We start from the raw sequence: 17,900 nt of genomic DNA on the forward strand, positions 1-17,900 counted from the left end.
GAGTGAGGCAGGAACATCACAGCTGGAAATTAAGAGTAGTTTAATCTTCTATGAAACTGGAACTGAACAAACCACTGGAATCTTTGGAGTTTATCCTCAGCCATACAAATCTCTCCATACGTTGATCAACTTCCAAGTTACAGATGGACATAGATTTGTTTCTCTACTGTCTCTTACTATGCTCAAAATCTATGTTCTCCTCTTGTATTTACTTACTATTTAGTAGTAGTAACCCATTTGTGACTGGTTCTTAGCAGTGATAAAGGCACCTTAATTCTAAACCCTCAAACCAGAGATTAAGGAAAGGATAAGAGGCAGACATAATTTGTTTCCTACCACTTAAGAAGCACAGAGAAGGAAGGCATCTGAAGCAAGAGGACACAGCTTTCTCTAGTCAGTAGAATTCTTTGCAGTGCCTGGAAAAGAGAAAAGTTCTTTGTCCTTCGCAGCAAAAGCAATGTGTTCAAATACAGTGAATATAAATGGATCAATGATCCTTCTTGATCCCTTCCACCTTAGGACAGTTGATAGATGGTCTTGGCTAGTGCTGGCTTTGATATTCATGGGCTGAGTAAGAAACGAGACAGACTTCTCATTTTTGCTGCTGTTTGTAAGGTTGCAATTTTTCAGTCCTTTAGTAGCACAGCACAGTTAGCACTTAATAGGCACATCCAATATAAATTTTAAATGTTTCATGTCTTGGTGTTTTTAGGAGGATTAATAACCACCATGCTCTTCCCTCAGCTGAGGGTAATTTGGGGCTTAGTGAGGCTACATGGTAACTACAATTTGTAACAACTTCTTTCCTCTGAGGTTTTTCTGATTTTTCCATTCCAGCTTTTGAGACATTGAAGAGCGGCTTTTGGAAAAATATCTCTGGTACAGATGGGCATCATTAAAAAACACACATGTACCTCAGCACCTAAAAACAAAGAAGGGAAAAGACTAATGCAACACAGGCTGTGTAGTGCAAGCATACAGGGAAGTCCTCAAACCGATGACGAGTAAGTGAATTTGCACGAAAGACCAGCATGCTTCAGATGCGTAAACTCTTTTAAAAGTATTTATTTCCTTCCTTACACGCTGGCTTCCCCCGCTGGGTACCCCTGGGCTGCCCCTCAGCAAAGAGATGAGCTCCAGAGGGCCCCAACGAGCCCCGGGCTGAGGCACAGTCCTTAGGTCGCTTCCCTCAGGGGAACGGCGGGAACGGCACACGGAACGAAGCACGCTCTAGCAGTCCACCCCCAGGCCGCAACCCAGACAACCACCGCTCCGCACCGTGACAGGAGGCGGGAGAACACCGCGCGCCCCGCCCACCAGGTGACGCTACGGAGCTGCCGCTCACGTGACGCAGACAGCCAATGGGCGGGCGGCTGCTCTCTCTCCGCGGGCGGCGGCGGAGGAAGGGGGCGGGCGGAAGGCCGAGGCCGCCGCCGCCGCCGGAGCCGGGGGGGGGGAGCGGCAGCGCGGGGCGGGCGCAGCGCCGAGCGGGGCCGCCGGGGGTTGCACGCGTCCGGCCGCGGCGCCCGAAGAGGCCATGCCGAATAAAAACAAGAAGGAGAAAGTGAGGCGGGGAGTGGAGGGGGGGGAGGTCGGGCTCCGTGGGGAGGTTGTGGGGGTGCAGAGGCCCCGCGGGGAGGAGCGGCCCGGGGCAGAGTGAGGGGCTCCGGGGAGCTCCGTGCCGCTGGGGGGAACGCGGCTCTCCCGCACGCCACCGTGCACGGCCGCGCTGCCCGCCTCCGGGCGCTGGGGAGGGGGCGGTCCCCCTGCGGGGCCTAGCCCGGGGCTGCTGCTGTGGTGGCGGGGGGGTCCCGGCCTCGCCTCGCCCCGGAGTCCCGGTCTGCGGGGCTCGGGGCCGGCCGGGGGAAGGGGAGAGGCCGTGGGTTTGGCGTGCGGGGGAGTGAGGAGGGAGGGGATGGAAGCGTGCGCTGAGCGGAGCTGGCGGAAGAGTGAGCGGGGAGAGGCGGCTCCGGGTGTGCGGGGGGGAGGGGGCCGTCCCGGGCCGGCTGCAGGCTGAATTTGTGCCTGGGGGAATCGCTATGAGAGCTCAGCGGGGCCTTCCCGTCCCCTCTCCCTGAGAATGGGCTGAAGTGGATGTAGCTTCGCCCCGGTGACCGGGAGCGGTTGTTTTGTCAGCCGCGGAAGGGGCTCCTGCAAGTGGAAGTATCAGAAAAGTTGTAAATCCAACGTGAAGCTAATTGGGTTGCACTCTGTGATAGGTGATTAGCCGTCGTGGGAACGAGGGGAGAATATTCAGTAATGTTTTAAAGTTAGATGCGTGTTGTGACTCACGTTGCTTTTGGGTTTTAACTTTTTTCCCCCGATATCCTTGCCACTGGTTGTACTGAATGCGTTCAAACTTTGCTTTTCTTAGAAAAGCAACTCTCACAAAGAGGCTGTGGATGGATTAAAGCTGCAGGTACAGCGCAGGGAGTGGAGAATCTGAGCAGTGGGCCTGCTTTAAAACTACATGCATAGACCATCTAGAACAGATACTGTAATGAAGTATAAAATGTATATTCCAAGAATTTCTTTTTCAAGGCGGAACTAAGTGTAAATACTCCTGAGGCTAAAGCCCAAAGACAGCAAGGTGAAATTCTTAAATATGATTCTAATCTATTGCATTCTTTGTCCATTATAAGCTAAATAATAAAAGCCTATATCTGATTACCTCATTGGTGAATTTTGAGACATAAATATAACTCTAAAACATTCCTGAAGGTGGAGAAAAAGCAACTCTGTAGAGAATGATAGTTTAGTATTAAGGTTTTCCAGTAAAACAATATAATTGCTGGTCCCATCAATTTTAATACTCCTAGTTGAATAAAAAAAGAATATCTCAACTTTAAAATCTAGCTAACATAACTGAGATTGAAATTTTTTTCAGGAACCTGCAAAATCGGGCAAAAGTGGAAAAAGTGGCAAAGATGGACAAGAAAACCAAGAACATGAAGTAAGTATTACTAAAGCATGTAGTCTTTCCAGGCAAATTTCTGAATACTTCTGAAAAACATTTGGAATTTTTCTAGATGGTTATAGTTTTGTTGTGATGGGTGACTGTGAGAAAAGTGGTTCTGGAACTACTGAGCTGGTCTTTGATTAAGAAGTGCTTTAAGAGAAGATGCTTTTGAGGAAGTTAATTTTATGTCACAGACTGAGAGACTGTGTGCTTCTATGGTCTTAACCATTCATCTGTTTCCTCTTTGGTTGTGAGGAGTACATCTGTCTTGTTTTTAGTCTTGTTGTGAGGTTTGGGACTTGTCTTCTAGCAGCTCATTGTGGTTTTTATCATTCTCTGTGATTTCTGGAGCTCTTTTCTCAAAAACTCTTGATATCACTATGCCAGTTGTCAGTATCTTATCAGGAGACCTTATGCTTCATCAAAGGCTGCCAGATTGTTTTTGTATCTAATTTCTGTGTATAGGTATACATTGGAGTATTGCTTTTTTTTAATTGACTTTTCAGTTGTTGTTACAGTATTTTTTTCTTTCTGTATTGCTGCTTGTTTTGTCCACCAGCAAGGTGCAGTTATTTGAAAGGACTCAGTTAACTCATGACACGCTCCCATTCTCTCACATTAATCTGAAAGCCCAGAGTTATTAGATTTCCTTCATTTGAAAATCCAGTGTTTATTTACTTTACAGTGTTAATACCAGCCTGAGTGTAAAATGCTGCGCTGAGAAGTTTATGTATATTTCATCCTCTAGACTGCATGTCCTGATGCTCATCCAGCTTTACCACTTTTTCCATCCCCCACGTGATTACTGGTGTATGGGGGGGGGACAACGACAGGAGGAGAGGGAAGTGTTTGTCTTGCAGAAGTCTGTTCCTTCTGTTGCAAATTAGTTTTCATTTATTGTGCAGAAAGATACATGCTACTGACATCAGATGATACAACCATTAAAACTTGTAGACTTAATTTTTTTTTTTTTTGCAAGTTCAGTTAAATTTCTGTGGAAGGAGCTGATTTCTTGGCTACTAGGAGAGAAAACACTTGGAATGAGATCAGGACAGTAGCAGGATGTAAATGTTCATAACAGTGCAAATGAACATGATGTGTTCTGTAGTTATGGTATATTGCTATGGCATTAAAAAGAAGAGTATTACTTGACTTTAATCTTGGTTCCTGTGCAATTGTAAGAATTGTGATTAATGGTACCTTTGCTATATATTGGTTGATAACTCATTTTCTCGTGTTTCTGAATGATATGCTGCTGAGACCAGAACTGATTTTCTTGGTCCTTCAAGGACAGCATGTAAAGCTGCCACAGGAGCTGGTAGTGTGATTTCAATGTTAACTGAAAATGCCTGTCTAGATTTCTTTCCTTCTGTATTTGCAGATAAAACTTTTCCATATTTTGAATATTAAAAAAGAAAGAGATTAAGCTCAACAGGACAATATGTTCATGCATTTTTCTGTTTCAGCTGGCCTTCCCAATGTGAAAGAACAGTTTGCTTAAGTCTGTGATGATGCTTTGTTATCTTGTGAGTGGGGGCGGAGTGGGAAAGGGACCCATATACTGCTGAGATTGTGACTGGTGCATATACTGTGATTGTCATTCCCAGTGGGCATTGGTTAGCCTCCAGACAGTTTTGAGCACCTCAGTGCCTCACTCATTAACTTAATTAATAGAATAATTGCACACAAGTAGTAATATGAAGTTTGCATTCTAATGTGGCTGGCTGTAACCAAAGTGTATGTTAGCTGACGCTTAGATGTGCAGAAGGGAAACTATTCCTTAGCATAGTGAAGAACAGCAAATATAGCAATGCTGTGGAATATACTATTGGTATGGGCTTTTTTAGGATTTTTTCTGTAACAGAGGTTGTCCTAGTGTTTCCTTGTACCAGTGTTTTAACATGGCTCTTTAAAGATACTGTTCTGGACTCTAGGTTTAGAAATATACAGGTTCATGTCTTATTTTTCAGCAAAATTGTATTTAATGGGTATGAATTTAATGCAAATGGCAGATAGTAAAGACTAGAAACTGTCTGCTGTATGAAGAACAGGGGACAGCACAAGTAGCAGCGTCCCACAAATACTTTATTTATAAACACTTAACTAAATTTCTAACACTTAGCTAAATTCATTATGCCTTGGACTTCTGTAGATGAAGATATAAATGAGTCTCAATAGTCTATAGGAATAAATGAGTGCTTATTCTGTCTTGTGGTCAGGGTGATGAGATTTTGGTTGAGTGGAGCTACCCAGCAATTCTGAGAAGTGATTTGAAATCACACCAGGCTTTACTGGTAGGCATCCAGTTGCTGAAGGGGGACGTAAAGAACTTAAGCTGGTACTTGTGTACTTCTGCTGAATTTTACAAAAAGACTCAAGTATGTATAGAAGCTCTACAGTAGCTGCAGTGTGCAAGTGACCTACTGAAATAAATACTTTTTTATTTACGTATCAAAGGATTCCATTGTCATTGTATTTGAAAACAAGATCCATCTTGCCCATTTATTTGTTTCCAGTGTTCCCCCCAAACAGACTTAAGGAGAAAAAAACAAAAGTTGATTTCTTCTCCTATTACCTGTGCCTTGGTTACTTGCTGTAATACAAAAAGTCATGCTAAATAAGACCAGAGATCCACGTTGCTTGGTATTCTGTGTAGTTAGTAGCTGCTATACCAGAAAATAGTTTCAGTTATAGATTATAGATTAAATGTGTAATTTTTCATCCTTTCTTTAAGCCTTTAATGTGGCTTAGAACATTGCCTAACTGGACGTTGTATAAAATTGTTTTCATATTATTAGTGATTTAACTGACTTTTTTTAATATTATCAAAATTTGTCATTTTTTTTTCCAAGGCCTGTTTAAACTCACCTAGGTGGGAGGACTTCCATATTTTAGATTGTCCTTCTGTTCTGTAATACTGGAGCTACCAGAACTGTACAGTACATGTAGGGGTGGAGGGGGTACCGTGTGTGTTTGTAACCAAAAGCAGTTAGTCCAGTTCCCAGTCTTACATATTGTTCACTTTTTGAACATTTGAGAGAAAAGCTAATATGATTGTGTCTGACTTTATCTTTTTGCCTTTTAGTAAATATGAATTAGGGTAAATCATTGCCAGAACTGTTGAATCTATTCCGCTAGGAATAACTTTATACTTCAGTAACTAGTCCAGAGTATTTGTGTCTTCAGGTTGGGAATAAAGACAACCTGTTATGCGTGGTTGCACTCTGAAGGGATGGAAGCTTATTCTGGTGAAATAGTCTGGGATTTGTTTACTAATGACCAAAGGCTATAGTCAGAACACACAATGAAGAGAAATGTCCAGGTGTGGGTAGTGATTATCCCAGCACTGAGTAACTTGTGATGTATTCCCTGTGATGAAACTGGCCTTTACAGATATTTCTTTCCTACAGCTTTCTGTAATAAGCTTTATTACAGAGCTCTGTTCCATACAATTGTGTGGAGGTCGTCTTGTGAGTTTTAACAGCAGTAATGTAGGGTCAGCTGCATGTGAGTGCAAAGAAACAGGTCTTCTCTCTGTTGTTTTACTATCATGGTAGTTCTGGTTCTGTGTCAGCCTGTAGCTGGGTTGTTACAAATCTTTCAGGTTGGCCTCTTGTTACTTTCAGTATGAGTTTCTCTAGAAGGAGTAGTAAGTGATTGTCAGGAGATGTTATCATTGCCTCTGTGTAGCAAAAACCTAACTTTTTTTTAATTTCAAAAAACTCAAGTGTTTCTTACAATACTGTATTAATAGTTCTCAGGTACAAACCACAGGAAAGAAAGTTAAGATCTGAACCACATAGACTCTTATTTCTGTATTTGGCCTGTGGGAATGTATGTGCTAAAACTTGCACTTCTTACTGATGCTATCTACTGCTACAGGGAACACAGGTTGGTTGACATTGGTGTTGGCTGTAGCTGCAAAATCGCAAGCACCAGGAGTGATTCTAATACTTAACGTGCCTGAGCTGGAGTACATTCAACCTGCAGATGGATCGCTGTCTGGATCATAGTTTTGCTCTCTGCTTGGTGTTGAAATTGAACTGATTGCACTGGAATGGTCTGGGACGACAGGTGGCTGGGGTTTCACCTGGGAGATGGAAGGTTCAGGAATAAGCTGGTGACCCTTCGTACAGCACAGTAACAGGTGACAGAGTGAGAGCTTCTTGATCTAATGTACTCGCTTGAGAAGGCATGAAACCTTCTGAACTCATGGTTTTATTCATTTCTTTATCTGGATACTCATAGTTTGTAACAGGGAAAAGCTACTTTTGGTTAACAGAATATTGGCTTGGTGACTTTGAAAAATGAGGAACATAAATCATAATTCTGTCTTCAAGTTTGTCTGCTGGCAAACAGAAAGCTAATGTAGTTTGAGTAATGCATGTGTGTGTAGTATTGTATCATTGTTTTGATGTGCTGTCCTGCTTGGTTTCTTTGTACTCTTTTTTTCTATTTTTTTCATACAAAATGTAATAAAATATAAACTATTGGCCAGTTCCCTTTCCATGCAAGAAATGGCTTGATTTATTGACAGCGTGTGTTGTAAATGTTAGGTGATAACCACTGTAGAAACCAATTTGAAATTGGAAAAAAAAAAACAAAAAAACAACAAAGTCGCCTTGTTAAGTACTGATCCGTGCCTCTGCCCTACCACCATCTCTTAGCAATCACTTTTCAGTTAGTTTACTCATTTCCCTAAAAATAATATGTAGAAAAGGGGAGAAGTAGAAGTGACGTTAGTTATGTGGTGTAGATATCTTAGCAGAGGTGATGTGAAGAAGTGTCCTAACGTTAAAACAAAACCTGGGAAGATGCACTCTCTGTTGCTGTTAAAGCAGCCTTGCAATTTTTTAAAAACTTTTCTCAGTTCCTATTTCCAAATGTATTGATATCTTAGTGAAGTTTCAGTATGAGTTTGTGGGCTGAGAAATTATTTATAAACAGATTCAAGAACACAAGATTACAGACACCACTGGGAAAGCATTATATATGTGTGTATACAGTAGCTTTAGCTCATCAGCAGCTTTACTTAGAATTTACTGCAGACTACAGAGGTTTGGGTTTTAACGCAAATGGATTTGTGTGGTTTGTGTGTGTGTGTGTGTAGTGTGAATATGTTTGTGGGGAGAGAGCCCTCAGGTTTGAAGGAAAACAAACAAAAGTATGTTGTTTCTTTAGGGTTGTTTTTTTTTTTTAAGTTGAAAGTCACTGAAAGAGAAATTAAGATTTGAAATTGAGAATTAATGTAATTTAAACCAGGCCTTCATTTATTCAGATTCTTCATCTCTATATTTTTTTATAGATGTTCTGAAATAATACTTAGGGCCTTATCTGTTTTTAATCAAATTATCTGATGGTTGCAGATAACAAGATTGACTTTTCTGGGCCATTTGTTTCTTTGAAGTTTCATTATAGAAAATGCATTAAGAAACAAATATTTCCTCGCTGCTTATGCTTGCAGAGCACCAAGTGCTCGCTGGTGGTGTTTCAGCAGAGACAAGCCAGCATGAGCGAGCCTAGTCTGAGCTGATGGGCATCCCATTGCTATTGCCAAAGTTGAGTTCCTCTGCAACCTCAGACTGCAGGTCTGATCACTGACCAAAAACAAAGGCAGTAAGTTAGTTAAAAAATCAGGTTAAGAAGGAGGAAACAGAAACAAATGCCTATTACTGATACTTAGCTATGGATGTCAAGTTAGAATGCAAGAATCTGAAGGTTGCAGTTCAGTGAGCTAAGACACCTTTTGCAATTGTCAGCATTAGTTTGATGTGTTGCAAGGCAAGAGTATTGCAACAAAACTAGGATGATACAAGTCCTTAGAAGATCAAATTTGAGCTGTATGTAAGCATCTAACAGGGAATACAAGCAAGACTTTGTTTTGAAAAATAAATGTGTGCAAGAAAGGCAAGAGAGTTTCAGCAAAGTTGTGGATCATTCCTTTAAAATGATTTGTGTGTAAAAACCTGCTGCAGTGCACTGAGTGTGAAGACTCACTGTTTGTGGGGAACTTCCCAGTCACAGAGGCCAGTCAACAAATTTCATGTTAGGTGCGATGAAGCACTAGTGACACTCCAGGGTTATTCATCAAGAGCAGCTAGCAGTAATGCTGCAGTGTATACATGCAGAATCACAGTTCCTAAGTGGGCACCTCAGTGTAACTCAGTGAATGCTTATTGATATGCTGAAATGTATAAACTTTGTCACTACCCAGTTGAATAGTAATCTTTATCAATATGATACCGTGGATCCTCAAAGCTTTATGGTGCAGCTCTTGCCATCTTAGCAAATAAAAACAAGCTGATACAATCATTGCACTGTGTCCAGTTCTGGGCTCCCCAGTACAAAAAAGATAGGGATCTCTTGGAAAGAGTCCAGTGGAGGGCCACAGAGATGGTAAAGGGCCTGGAGCATCTCCCCTATGAAGAAAGGCTAAGTGAACTGGGTCTGTTTAGCCTTGAGAAAAGAAGACTGAGAGGGGACCTGATCCAGGTTTATAAATATCTGAGGTGTGGCGGCCATAGCGGTGAGGCCAGTCTCTTTTCAGTGGTACGTGGAGACAGGACGAGGGGAAACGGACATAAGCTGCAGCATAGGAAGTTTCGCATGAATGTGCGTAAGAACTTCTTCACGGTGAGGGTGACGGAGCACTGGAACAGGCTGCCCAGGGGGTTGTGGAGTCTCCTTCTCTGGAGATATTCAAGTCTCGCCTGGACGCCTACCTGTGCGACCTGGTGTAGGGAACCTGCTTTGGCAGGGGGGTTGGTCTCGATGATCTCTAGAGGTCCCTTCCAACCCCTACAATTCTGTGATCCTGTACCCCCTGACTACTGAGAGATTTTTTAGGAGTAATGAGCATACTTGCTGGAAGGACAGGTGCAAGGATTGTTTTAGCAGGGCAGTCCAGGCATTATTCTGGTAATAATCCTTTTAAGGAAAAACAGTAGAAATCGAAACGCAGTCTGTTAGAGACCAACTAAAGCTGCCAGCACCAAAAGCACAGTCTTTAGAGGCTCCTCTGAAGTTGCCTGTCCAAATGTTCTTGAGCTGATGAAACTAGTGAACAATAATGACACTGGTATAAATCTTCAATTAAATCAAAACTTCAGAACTGTTCGCTATTGAAAATGGTGCCCTGAAGTGTGTTGTTTCCTTGCTTTTCTTTAACTGCTTTGTTGAAGGAGCAATGTCCCTTTTTATTTGTCTAGGTGATTAAGAACATATGTTGAGATTCATGTGGTTTGCAGCGAGTCTCTGCAGATTGGAGATAATGAAGTCTAAGGTCATACCTAGTTGCTCCATATCAAATGCCTTGCCAGCTGTGGGCATGAATTTTAATTATTGCAGACTGTCTTAATAGCTCTGAGCGCTACCTTTATTACTATGACAACAAGTTTCTTCTAACGTCCTGTTGGAAAGCATTTTGATCTTCAACTTGAGAAAAATCTCAAGGTAATCATGAAGTGTTTCAGGATGTGCCACATGGAAATGCATAATTGTGGTCGTGGACTGTCATTCACTCCAGTCTCAGAATATGTACTGATGCCCAAGAGAAGACTACCACTTAATTAAAAGGCTCTAAAAAAAAAATGCAGGTTTAGTCAAAAGTAGGCAGGGAACCAATGCTTTGTTTCCTCAATGGAGAATAACGGAGTACCCTGAGGATTTGTAGAAGCTAGCCTGAAGGAATGAGGACAGCACACATTACACACACTAATGATAGTGAGAGTATTACGTAGAACAATTGTTCACTGCAGTTATTTACCCATATGCTTTAGCTTCAAAATAGCATACTGATGACTGTATATCTGAAGGTGCGACAGCAGTGAGCAGCAGTGTATCCTGCTGGAGGAATCCTACACTGGGAGGAAGGAGCTCAGTTGTTCTGTGTGGAGTTTAGAGTGAGAACTGTTGCTATTGCCAAGCAGTTACTGTTTAAAAAAAAAAAAACCTCATGCATTCTCAGTTTCAATGTATCAGTTCAGTGTTTTTTATTAAGACTGGTGAATTGATACACAGAAATTGCTTGATCTAGGAGACCTGGGAGATGTGACTATAGGATGGTAGAACATCTGGAATTTTGACTGCAGTCAAATTTCTGGGGAAATTTTGATACTTCTTCCTCAATGCCAGCTGCTAATCCTATGCCACTGGCCTGACTCTTGCAGGTATGTTTTGGGTATAATTATTGAGTTGCTTGCTGCTGGGCCGTGTGTCAGATGTGGCCTGACCTTGTTTCCAGCTTCAATGTAGAGTAGTAAATGAAGACTTGCAAAGGAGAGAGCTCTGAGGCAGTTTGAGATGCTTGGAATGTTTAGAGATTTTCATGCTGCTTTGAAGTTATTCAGAGAGGAAAATCTGAATGGTATTTAGATTTCAGCTATTCTCCACCTATTTTGACTTCTTGATCTTTGATTTTAGTTCTCATCTCAAGACTAAATTAAGCTTAGACTCAGCTTAATTACACTGATCATCTATTTGGCATCTATCTCTTAGCCTGATTATTTTAATTGCAAATTGGATGCTCACAGATTTTTGAAAATGAAGTTGTAAATGTCTTTCATGTTTTTTTGCAGTTCCTTGTTTAGTTTCAGTAAACTGTATTTCAGATTCAGTGTAAGTTTATTTCATCTGTAATCCAGAGAGCTTTTAAAGCCCTTTTTGAGGCTTGTTTGGCAAGAAATGGGTTCTTCTGGATGCTGTAGATCACGCCTCTGCTTATCCTAATGAAGGGTAAGTGCATGGGGCTACTTATTGTACCAAAATGAAAAAAGAAGAAAAGGATTAAATCTGCATTATAGAAGCATTTTCCTTCTATCTCAGGTTCAGGATCTTGATTTTTATCAAGAGTGTTCTGCTTTTTACCTTAAGTACCTGCATTTCACAGGAAGTTTTAATCATTTGATAACTGATACAGAAGTTTCAGTAGGTAAACCTTGCATTCTAGGCTTCTCATAAAGATTCTTCCTGGTATGGAGCTTGCTGTTTCATGCTGGGTTGGGTCATATGACTATTTAAACTTGAATTCAATTATGTTACTCAATAGAGGGGATACATTTGCAGGCTAGTGCTAACCAGGTATGTATCAAGGAACACCATACAGGATGTTGCCTAGTTCTGTGTTATCTTCAGGCAGGGAGACAGAATATCTCTTGCCCTGTGCTTAGGAGGTGGTCTCTTTTTGTCACTAATATTTAAGTCATTCAGTTGTTTAAATCTTGATTGGCAGATGCATCCATCATCATCTTCAAATTCTTCCCCTTCTCTGACCACTTTATCTTACAACTAAGTATGAAAGCTTGCTGCTTTCTTCTGAGTTTGGCTTGGAAACCTTTTGGGTTTTGTGGAGCCATGAGGCTTTGTATGATCTGGTCTAATTTGATTATTAGTGACTGTTCTTTGAAAAGTGAGGTCAGACCAAATTTTTCTGGTTGCTTATTTGGTAAAAAAGCTTGAGTATTGGCGGTGTGAGGGACTGTCAGTGAGGGAATATGTCTTGAGTCTTCTGGAGAGACTTGTTGACATGGGACACAGGTGCACCCTTGTTCCTGCTCCCGGTTCTCTCCAGCTCTCTTCTCTTAGGTGACTGTCTGAAGTTACCACGTGGGCTGCTGGGTGATGATCAGTTAATTTAAAAACTGGCTGTAACTGGAGATGTGCTTTGTCCACTTGGTTCTTTTCATCTGATCACGGTTGTAGTGTTTTGCTTTGGTCAATATGCACCTGTGTCAGGTGCTCAGAAGGATCAAACCATGTTCAAAGCAGTGTTGTTAAAACAGTAATGTACTTCATTCTTCATACGTGAGGACGTCTGCCTGACAGTTGTTTGATATGTTTGCAAAGACTGGAACACTTCTCCTGTGAGGGGAGGCTGAGAGTGCTGGGATTGCTCAGTCTGGAGAAGGCTGGGGAGGTGGGGTCTCATAAATGTATTTTAAAACGTGGATGAGGGCGATGCAAAGAGGACAGGCCCAGACTCTTTTCTGTGGTGCCTGGTGCAAAGGTAAGAGGAGTGTGCACCAACTGAACCACAGGAGGATCCATCTGACCATCAAGCAGCACTTCTGTGCTGTGTGGATAATGAAGTTCTGGCACAGGCTGCCGGAGAGGCTGTGGAATCTCTTGGAGATCTTCAAGAACAGCCTGGATGTGTCCTGTGCACCCTGCTCTGGGTGTCCCTGCTTGAGCAGGAGCTGGAGCAGGTGGACCCCAGGGGCCCTGCTGACCTTAGCTGTTTTGTGACACAAGGGAAGGAGGGATGCAAGGACTATCCATCTTGAGCTCTTGTTACTGGCAAGTAACTACTTCCTTTTTTGAATTCATGTCAAGCCTATTCATGGGACCTGAGGAGCATAAGCTCTGTTTTCTCAATTTCTAAAAGCAGGAGTTAGAAGTCAGAATTACACTTGTCATGATAGTCTTAATATTCATCAAAATAAGAGAAGCTCCAGCTTTAAAAGCTAAAATGATCAGAAAATCTGGAGGTTGTTTTTAAATTATGATCTACATAAACTCTTCTCAGTATGACGGTATTTCAGAGTAATTTGTACACATTTTTGGGTTTATCAACCACTTTGAGTTGAATGTGACTATAAATTTGGGTAGAGAGAGCAGTTTGTCAAAGCAAGGGTAAGAACGGGTATTTCGCACTCTAATTACTGAAAGAATTGATAAAAGTGTATCTGTAAATTGACTGTTCTACTATCAAATAATTAAATTGTTCTTCGTAGCCAAATGTCTGTCAGCTTTCCTCAGGAATTGTGATTTTCTGAAATAGTTTGGTTACTGGGGGAGGAAGCTGAGCATGGGTCTTCATTCAGAACTAAGGAGCACTGTATCTTTTTAAAAAGTGAAGTAGTCTGAGTTGTTCTCATTAGGCTTGCAGCTTTCTAATGCAGAAAATAAAAGGTGGGATGGCTGAGATTGCTGAAATGTGCTGCCTAAATTGACATAATTTCTTCAGATGCCCTTCTATGCAAAGGCTGGTCATGTACCAGTTTTGGAGGTGAGTATAGTATTTAGTACATTGTAGTGCCACTTGGAGAAGTTGTCAGTCGTTGCTGCATAGTATAGCCTTCACATAACCAAGAGCTGTAAGCTGCTCTGGCAGCTCTCTGGTGTGTGATGGTTGAACAGTTGGAGCACAGCTGAAATTCAGGGATAGTTGGGGCTGATGGTGGAAAGAAGGACTGGTGATTCAGGACTGGAATTCTGTGGAACCATCACTGCAAGATTGGAAGTTGCCATAGGAACAAAAAATGCTTTCTTTCGACACCTCCATTTAGAAATGTTGTCCATCTTTTTAAATAACCACATTTGGCTAATTTTAGAATTTATCTGCAATTCAGAATACATGGTTTCCTGATCAGTGAGTTACCTTAATTTACCATAGTGCGTGTGTGTGTGTGTGTGTGCTGGTACAAGTGAGTACTTGTTAATTCACAGTTGAGAATTTGTTTGGGAGTAGAGGAAGCAGGAAAGTGACTTCTCCTGTTTTAAGTAATGAACAAAGTACAGGTGGTAATGGAAGATAGCCTGTTCAGAAAAACAACATTAAGATCAAGCATAACATTGAAAGTGTAGAATCTTGTGTAGTAATATTGCTTATAATAGGTGGAAATTATAATTAGCTTTAATCGCATAATGCGTGGCAAATCATTGCTTCCTAATTTTTAGTGCTACTTTTCCATCTGCTTTGTCACTTGATAATTTAGAACACTTTTTTAAATTTGAGTTAAGAGGTAGAATTTACCTTGCGGATCATTTGTGTTTCAGCAAAAAAGATTTTTCAGCATTTAGTGTTTTAGAGAAATAGTAAAAATATATATAATGCAAGGAAATGGGTGTCATTTGTATGTAAATGCCTTTAACTTAGAAACTTGCACCATTTTTACTGGAAGTCTAGAATATATTTTTGATAATTTGTGGTTATCAATGTACTGTCTCTTTTCCCTTATTTGTTCTGTATTTTTTGCTCTTCTAATAGTAAATTTGCAGAACAGGGATCCTGTTTAATGAGAACTAAAGGTTGCTTTCAGTCAATTTCAACACATGAACAGTTCTGCTGCATACAGTACTGCATTGTTGAAATGCAGACATTTCTCTGCTGGTTAAAGAGTATTTGCTTCTCGATAAAGGTTTGCATAAAATGACTGTCTTCAATTTATCTACCTTTAGACTCTCTGAATGGTGATGTATGGCAACATTTCTATGTGCACTGAATGTGTTCACTCAGACCATATGGAAATTGCTAATGAATAAGCTATTCTGGAAATCCTCTTCAGAATACGAGATTTCTGTTGTTTTAGATACATCCCTATAAAAGTGTTCGGTGATTGAAACACAGCTTTCACATCTCTTATATTTAAATCCATTGAAATGCTGTAATAGCAGCATTATGACCTGATTTCCATCCTGAATCCCATTCCTGTCCAATTTTTTTCCTATTTCTTATCATATAGCCATTTATTGAAAAGGAGGCTGTGTTCTCTTCCTGTAAGAGAGAAGTGCTCAGGTGTCTTTTCAGTAGTTCAGCTGCAATGTAAAATAGCTTGCAAATTTGAAAAGCTTCTACATTAAAGATCCTGTTGTTGGTTTTTTTTTTTCAACAGCAAAACCAAAACCCATCAAACTGCAGTACCTGCAGTAAGGTTTCTCACTTAGCTATTGTTACATTCCTGTTGTAGATTATTTCTAGATGTATTATCATTCTTGTAAAGTACCTTGTGAAGTTATTCATGTTTAAAAACAGACAACTGTTGCCTACTTTAAACCTGCTTTTCCTACTTTTTTTTTTTTTAAAAAAAAGGAATTGAGAAAAGCAACATCACAAGTTCTGACAGGCTTTTGTTAGTGATGCATTTTATTTAGTTTGACTGAGAGCACTATCAAGTATGTTCTGGAAAATGGAGCAAAAAGGTCCATTCTTCTCATTCTGTGATTTAATTCATACAGAGGTACAGTGACAATATGTAAGGAATGTAAGGAATATTACAGTAAAAGGCACTTGGTCTGAATAGGCAGTAAACTGCTACATGTACATTTCAGAAGCTGCTGAAGTTCCTAACTCTATCTGCTACAATAATAAGATTCATCCTTTTTATCTTTTAAACTTCTGTCAAAGTCTGAATACCCTGGCCGAGGTAGGACTCTGACTGCAAGGCACAATACAAATAGGCAGAGCGAAGTTCAGCTGATGTAAATAGACAGGGTCCTGATTCTTCTGAAGCTCAAGTCAGATAGCCAAGTACCTTGAAGACCTGGACTCCTTACGCAGATGGTGGGAGTAGCTGAGGAGCTATGTTATAACATATCTTTTTGATTGGCAGGTAACTGAATAAATGGGTGGATGCATGTAACAGAATGATTAATTTCCATCTATGTGAGTGTTACGGTATAGAAATAATACACGTAGTGAACAAAATAACTATACATGCAGGAGATGACAAATAGAATGTTTTGATTGAAAGGTTATTTTATGTTATTTCTGTAAAGACAACATAAAAGATGCTCCAACTACAGTTAACTGTTTTCATTTCTTTTTAAACAGGTGTCAAACAAAAAATCAAACAGTTCTCCTCCCCCAGCACAGTTATCTAAAATCAAAGTACCAGCACCCCAGACAGTACTGAAAAAGGAAAAGCGTCAGAGTTCATCAAGGTTTAATGTCAGCAATAACAGGGAGCTTCAAAAACTGCCAGCTTTGAAAGGTATGTCTTTTTAAACCAAAATGACTATTGTGAGGGATTGTGAGTGTAAGACTGAAGCATTTCTACTCTGACACTTTAACTGAAAAACATATTATATATTAAATATTAGCATATGCAAACTTGCACGTACTTGCATATGCAAACAGGCTTCCAGTCTGTTGCCATCTTGGCAGTCAGTTTAGGAAATACATGAGCCTTTTCAGCCCAAAAAGGTTTATGTGAGAGTAAATTCACCCATCTCACATAAAAGCGAAATATTTGGTCTTTTTTTCAAAACATCAGTTCTCTGTCCTCAATGAGGCATGCTCAAACTCTGCTTTGTGCAAACAAAGATCTTGGCACTGAGAGAAGGCCAGGTCTATCCCTGCTTGTTGGTCGGATTTCCTGAGCATGAACTGGACAGAGTTGTGTCTTTCTGGTGAAATCATTTTTTTTTTTTCTTTTGTCAATTTTAGGACTTTGTGATCATACAGAATTATATTTACTATTGCCTGTGATGGAAAAACAATAGCAATTGATGCATCTTCTCTCACTAATGTGGTATTTATTATCTTCCTTTTAGCCACTGTCTGTGCTGTGTTAGCATATCAGTGCTTATGGTACCTTGTAGATTTAAGGTACGGTTTTCCAGATGTGCTCAGATGCACTGATCTGTAGGTTACAAGAAACTGATCTGCTCTAAAGTTTATTTAAAAAAAGGCATTTTTGGAATGCAATGCATACTGCTTTCCTGTGTTCAGAGTTGGCAGTGAAACGCCAATACATCACTGAAATGTTAGGCAGACCAGTAGTAGATAATGTGAAAATGTCAGGGGATAAGACTTTTTTTTTTCTCAGTAATTTTCCTCTTGATATAATGCATTAGTGCTCCATGAGAATAAGGAACCCAGTTTTCCAGCTTACATGAACTGTACTGCTCTTCACGTAGATAAAATTAGGCTGCAGCATTCTTCTTATCTCATGGATACTGCTTTTATGAAAAGAATATGAAATACTGTTCATCTTGCTAGTATGGCAATCTGTATAAAAGGCTTCAAGATTTAAATGCAATTTAATCCGTAAATTTCAATCTCTTATAGAATCTTAAATAAGAATACTTATAAGAAAACTCTTATTGAGTCTAAATAAGAATATGTAACACCACGGATTATTGAAAGGTAGATTGTATGTCTTGAACTGACAAGGTAAGTTAACACACATACAGTTAGCCGTTACATCTGGGGTGAGACATA

At 40.5% G+C, this 17,900-nt stretch overlaps 1 protein-coding gene across 2 annotated transcripts in view; it reads left to right on the top strand.

The window, feature by feature from the left end:
- The first annotated feature begins 1,385 nt into the window (after positions 1 to 1,385).
- Positions 1,386 to 17,900, top strand: part of PPP2R5C (protein phosphatase 2 regulatory subunit B'gamma) — a 75,650-nt gene continuing 59,135 nt past the window's right edge. Inside the window, exons 1-3 of one of the 2 annotated variants that reach the window (XM_085225646.1) lie at positions 1,386 to 1,564; positions 2,888 to 2,953; positions 16,509 to 16,668. In XM_085225646.1, the coding sequence (XP_085081772.1) occupies positions 1,538 to 1,564; positions 2,888 to 2,953; positions 16,509 to 16,668 (253 nt within the window). In that variant the 5' untranslated portion in view covers positions 1,386 to 1,537. Of the gene's footprint in view, positions 1,565 to 2,887; positions 2,954 to 16,508; positions 16,669 to 17,900 lie in introns of those variants that run through there. The other variant, XM_010711919.4, reaches the window with a different exon arrangement.

This window comes from Meleagris gallopavo, chromosome 5, assembly GCF_905368555.1.
Source record: "Meleagris gallopavo chromosome 5, MGAL_WU_HG_1.1, whole genome shotgun sequence".
Lineage (NCBI taxonomy): Eukaryota > Metazoa > Chordata > Aves > Galliformes > Phasianidae > Meleagris > Meleagris gallopavo.